This window comes from Myotis brandtii, unplaced genomic scaffold (assembly GCF_000412655.1).
Source record: "Myotis brandtii unplaced genomic scaffold, ASM41265v1 scaffold475, whole genome shotgun sequence".
Taxonomy (NCBI): domain Eukaryota; kingdom Metazoa; phylum Chordata; class Mammalia; order Chiroptera; family Vespertilionidae; genus Myotis; species Myotis brandtii.
Window position 1 is genome coordinate 3,300,286 of NW_005368148.1, and position 6,246 is coordinate 3,306,531.

General features: G+C 37.0%; 1 protein-coding gene across 3 annotated transcripts in view; it reads right to left on the reverse strand.

Annotated features, from left to right (window-relative positions):
• Positions 1-6,045, reverse strand: part of ATAD1 (ATPase family, AAA domain containing 1) — a 31,693-nt gene extending 25,648 nt beyond the window's left edge. For 2 of the 3 annotated variants that reach the window (XM_005875935.2, XM_014547482.1), the window contains exons 1-2: positions 5,933-6,045; positions 2,051-2,226 (exon numbers count right to left, since the gene is read on the reverse strand). In XM_005875935.2, the coding sequence (XP_005875997.1) occupies positions 2,051-2,212 (162 nt within the window). In that variant the 5' untranslated portion in view covers positions 2,213-2,226; positions 5,933-6,045. Of the gene's footprint in view, positions 1-2,050; positions 2,227-2,340; positions 2,435-5,932 lie in introns of those variants that run through there. The other variant, XM_014547483.1, reaches the window with a different exon arrangement.
• Positions 6,046-6,246: the final 201 nt, after the last annotated feature.

The following is a 6,246-nucleotide window of genomic DNA, read 5'->3' on the forward strand; positions in this document are numbered from 1 at the left end:
TTCTCTAACTTTATACTCAAGAGTCCTTCATCATTTAGTCCCTTAATTTTCCCTCCAAATTCTACTAGTTAGTTGCATAAACACTCTATTCCAACCCATGTAGTCTATTTACTGTTTCTTTAACAGGTGTTGTTATTCCTACCCCCATCATGATTCTGTTCATGATTTTCTACTTAAAACTGTCCTTGCCTATTCAAGGCCAAGATCTTTCATGAAGTCATCCTCAATTGCCTCAATCATCAGTGAATGCTTTCTGTGAATGCCATAGTTTCTGTCTTCACTACTCAGTAGGAAATTAGAATAATCTACTTATGATTATAATTTATATTGTCATGAACAAGTCTTTTCTCCCTACATGGCACTATGATGACAAATATGGTATTAGATACTTCACGTACCTGATATTTTGACCAATACTATATACGCAGTTTTCAATAAAGGCTTAATGTGTTCATGTATTACTTAAGTATCTATATTTGGCTTTCTACATGTCTTCCACATGTGTATCCCAGCACTCTTAGAAACCAAGAAAATAAATGACAAAATTGTGTTCAAAGTCACATTCTGCTCTTTAAAAATTTTTAAATAACATGACGTTATCAATAATTTGACCTCAGACTTAAATTGACTTTCATGATTCAGGTGGCGGGAGTGGGGCTGCACTTAGGTTGACATGTGGGCATACACAAATTCATTTTTTTTTTTAAATCCACACGAGTCAGACTTCCTAGAGAGCTATGAGTTGACTGATATGATGATATAATCTAGACATTGAGTCAATTAGTTTATAATCATATTTGAGGAACAAACTCACAAGTGTCCAAATTGCTTTTCAGACATATACAATAAGCAGTAATTATAAAAGTACAGTTTTCATTGATTTAAGAGCTATGCATAGCACTGTAAAACAGTCATTTCTTTATATCCCAATTTCTCACACCAGCCTACAGCATTTGAAAGAACAAGATTTATTCATCTTTTATCCTTGGCACCAAGCATTTGCTAGGAGCTCAATAAAGATAGAGTGGGGCTGCACTTAGGTTGACATGTGGGTACATGTGGGCATACACAAATTCATTTTTTTTTTAAAATCCACACTAATCAGACTTCCTAGAGAGCTATGAGTTGACTGATATGATATAATCTAGACATTGAGTCAATTAGCTTATAATCATATTCGAGGAACAAACTCACAAGTGTCCAAATTGTTTTTCAGACATATACAATAAGCAGTAATTATAAAAGTACAGTTTTCATTGATTTAAGAGCTATGCATAGCACTGTAAAACAGTCATTTCTTTATATCCCAATTTCTCACACCAGCCTACAGCATTTGAAAGAACAAGATTTATTCATCTTTTATCCTTGGCACCAAGCATTTGCTAGGAGCTCAATAAAGATTTATTGAATGCAACAGGGTCACAATTCACAGAAGAAATCTAAAAATCCATGAATAAAACATCTTGCCCTCAAGCAGCAAGAAAAATTTGATAGACTCCTTGAAGGCTTTGTTTTTTTAAAGAAAAACAGGAACCAAAACAAATATATCATCTTAATGAGAAAAGGACCACAAGAGGCAATAGGTGAAAAATAAAATTACAACTTATATTAACATTTTAAAAGCAATTCCTTAATTAGAAATTAGTGTAGTTTGTAAATTTATGACTGAATACTTGTCAGTATTTTCCACATTTCAAATGTCAAACAAAGCAAAATGTACACCGTATTAAAGATAAATTTTGTTTAATCTGTTAAAAAATTTTACCTAGATTCCTTCAGAAACAAATAGCTGACAAAAAATAATCTAATGAGAATGTTCAGAACCAAATGCTATAATATTTTTATTCATCATTTTCTATTCTAAAGTTGCTTATATATCAAAAAGTATTTGAGAAACAATTATTTTTAGGAATAATGAAATATGACAAAAACATTTTAATGTAAATCTTACAGAATTTCTCATTAACTTATAATTCTACTACATCCTTAGTTTTATGGAAAAATATTTGCTAACTACAAGAAAAATGATCCTCAAATATTTTATTCATACCTGTTTCTGAGCTTCTACTTTTTGCTTTCTGGTTGGATCAATTGCATCTACCATCCATTTGATTGTAAAGTATGTTACTGCACCAAATATTGTCAAACGGAAAATTAACCCAACAACTTCATTCCGACTCAAGGGACGAGAAAAGGCTTCAGCATGTACCATCTTGACAGTTAACCCTTAAAAAACAAACAGAAATGTCACTAAGTAATAACTAGTCATAAAAACTAGGAGGCTGGTAAGAACCTTATATTAAGCAACAAGAACTGCTAGTCAAATTCAACATTACCTACCTTTAAAAAGTGTTTTATTTTGAGGAGAAATGGATTTTTAAGTGTTAGGTAAACAAACACATTTTAAGCTCCCCTTGGTAACTGAAGGGACAAATTAGAAACTGAGGTTAATTTACTAGAATTTTTAATGAACTTCCCTAAAAGCTCATATAATTTAAGTAGAGAATAATTCTATTTGAAAAATACAAAACATTTTAAGGTATTTATTTACTCTTCAAACAGTTTTAAAATAACTACAATTTCAGAGTCTAGAAAAATAATGACTCTAACACTAATCTAACTGAAGAAAGGCAGCCCAACAATGAGATACTTTACTAATGTGATGGTAAGAATTTTTTCTATTAAGTGTAATGTAAACCAGGTAATTTTTGAGTAAAATTCAAATTGTGAACTCACTATTTCCTAATATTTACTTTTAAAGGTCCTCAAGGCCTGCTTAAATTTAAACATGCCATTTCCTTAATAAGTGTCATTTTTTGAGCTATATATACTATTGTTTCCTACAACCCAGCTAAATCTGAAGCAACAGAATCTTCAAATAGTTTTGAACCACAAAAATACAGCCCACACCCAAGAGAGAGAGGGGTAAAAAAAGGCAATGAGCCTATTTTTACATATATCTCTGAGCAGCTACATCAGTCATAGCTAGGCTTACAGAAGGCATGCACATCCCTGTCCAAGGCAATGCCTACCCAGAATAACAACCTTATTAGGGACAATGTGGACTTTCAGAAGGTCATTTGGCTGCCCAGTCTAATTAGCATATTATGCTTTTATTAGTATAGATAGCACAGAAATGTGTTGAGTGCTATATGACCAGGGGGAAAAAAAACAAAGAGAATATACATTTTGCACTCATGTGAAAGGGAACAAATCAGGATTTGTACAAATGGCTCAGCAACAGGTAAAAATTAGGTACTGCAGGTCACTCCAGCTCTAAAAATTATTTCTCTTCTCACTATTACTACTCAATTAAAGATCCTCTTCATGTCCCTCCCTCTAAAATAGTGCCCACAATTTTGAAATTCCTTTTAGATACCTCCCCTCCATTCAAGAGTATATATATCCCTCCCTAATAAAAAGACCTCAAATCTTTCCCTTTATTTACAGGAATCCCAACTATTAAAGACTATTCTAACCTAGCCCCAAAAGAGTAACTTAAGCATTTTACTTCTCACCACTTCTTAGTAGGAATTCTCAATAGTTGGTGTCACTAGGATCGGAAAATGCCTTAAGTATTATCCCTCTAGCCCAGTGGTTGGCAAACTCATTAGTCAACAGAGCCAAATATCAACAGTACAACGATTGAAACTTCTTTTGAGAGCCAAATTTTTTAAACTTAAACTATATAGGTAGGTACATTGTTATTAACTTAATTAGGGTACTCCTAAGGCTTAGGAAGAGCCACACTCAAGGGGCCAAAGAGCCGCATGTGGCTCTCGAGCCGCAGTTTGCCAACCACTGCTCTAGCCTATCTGCCCTGGATGGGCCATTTCTCCCCATTCATCTAGGATTAGTCAAATTCTATCCAAATTTTAAAAGCTTCACATGCTCCATGAAGGCTTTCAGATCACACTAATCCTCTATATTATTCATTTGGTTGTATTATTTAACTTATGTGATATTGAGTCTGCTCAACTAGAGTTGAAATCCTTATAAACAAGATTTATATTTTACCCATTTTTATAACTGTCACATACAAAAAAAGAGTCTATTCAATAATTATTTAACAAATAAATTGGAACTGCAGAAAACCTCCCATTCAATCATTCCAACACAATTGCTGCCCAATTTCTTAACAGCTTCAAAGAAAAGTCAAAGGTTCCATTGACTTTACTTCTCCATTACTAGAAGCCATTCACTTTACAATATGACATTATTTCATTTAAACTTAACTAAAAAATTGAAAGCCTTCATTGTGGGGGAAGAAACTGGGGCCTAGAAGTGCTAAATGATTTATTTAATTCATACCATAAAGCACTTATTAAATGTATATAATGCCTACTATATACTGGACATACAATAATGGCTAAGATACAATTACTTTACACAAGGAACGCGCAGTCTTATTATATTGTGTGTGTTTTTTAATGGAGCTAGGGAGAAGCCACCTAATTAAAATGTCTCCTCTTATAATAAATCAAAGTGTGCTTTCTTCCATTAGCATAAATTTCTATAAATAGGTTAAGAATATTCCACTTCTCATAGGATGTGAAAATTTGACTTCTTTAGCCTTTATTCCAACAGAGTAAATTTGAAAATGCAGTTGGATAGGATATGTAGTATCATTATGAGGGACACTATTCATTGACGAAAATAAATCGGTAGGCAAAATAAGGGTTTTAAGTTAACAATCTTTGAAAACTAGAGATGTTTGAATAAAAGGTTTTCATTTATTTAAAGTTTGATTTAGTAGTGAAAAGACTGCCATCTACTGGATGTTCACTGAACTACATGAATAACTACAGTTGTTACCAGTACCTCCCAGTCAAGATAGTAACAATTTTAATCCTATAAAAAATATTAAGATGCAAGACCTCTGTTAAGTACATTATTTCCTATAATTAAATCATTAGCTGTAATACAGTAGTCCAGACCTACGGTCATTTCTAAAATAGTACTCCATCTTTTAAAATGACCTCAAAATCCTGAAATGAAACTGAAACTTCTACTTGTAGGTTGTAACTGTATATACTTTATTGCACACTTATCTATCATTCATATGACATTGATATGCCTGCAATGTAAGGTCGTTACAGTAACACCACCATTACAGCACAATTTGCAATGAAAGCTGCATATGCATACAGCAGCAGGGAATGTATTTCAACCTTTTATAAAACATTAGGATCAACGACATGACACACATTTATGTAGTTAAACCTAGACGGTGCTCTGTACAACTAAGAAATACCGCAAAACACTGTCACGCTGTTATTTGCTAGGGAAACATGACACCAGATAGTTGTTCATTTCAAAGAGTTCTTCTCCATTTCAGGGCAGAAAACTCTGAAATCGCACTACCTTGTCAATGACCAGTGTACCGACAGGTTAAGGATTGTGTCTAGTGTTCACCCTGTAGTATTTCTCTCCTGATTCAGGGCAGTGTTTTTACAAAGTTTTTCTCAACCCCAAAGTCCCGGTTTCGCAGACATCAAGGTTCAATGAACACGAGGCTATGTCTGTCAATGAAAGACTGCCAACCTTCACATAAAGGACAGGTTATAATTAACATCATCCTCCGCGAAAGTGTGCCCCGGCCGTAAGGATCACCTCCGCTTCTGCACTAGGTGGGATCCGTGCCACTGCAACAATCACACCCCGTTCACTCGGGCCGCCTTGGCGAAGACCCCGGTTCTGAGGTCGCCCGGGACGACCCCAAGCCCAAGCAGCGACCCCGATGCCTTACACATTCCCTGCAGGAAACGGTATAACTCTCGGAAACAGTTCTCGCCGAGACCCGAGGGCCTAGGCCGGGCGGGAAGCCAAGGCGAGGCCGGGGACGCCCTTGGAGGTGAATCCGCTGGAGACCCAGGGTTGGGGGAGGCTAGGGGGCGACATGGAGGTGGGACATGGAGGAAGGAGAGCTGACCTTTCTCGCTGGGCTTCCCAGCTCCGAGCCGGTCCTTGAAGGAGCTCACTGGGATCCCGCGCCCGCACCACGAGGCCCCGCCGGAACCCGCTACTCCCTCCCGTGCAAAAACACCGGCAGCAGGAGTCCTCAGCTCGTGTCACCCGGGAAGGAAACGCCGCCTGGCAGAGAACACTTCCGGCAGGACGCGGCCCGCCCCCTCGCGCCGAGCATGCGCAGTCCGGGCTGTCAGCCGGGAGGGACGCGCTTCCGGGTTTTAGGCATGGTACGCGGCTCGGACCGCAACGAGGTCGCGCCGACGCTGCTTAACCTGC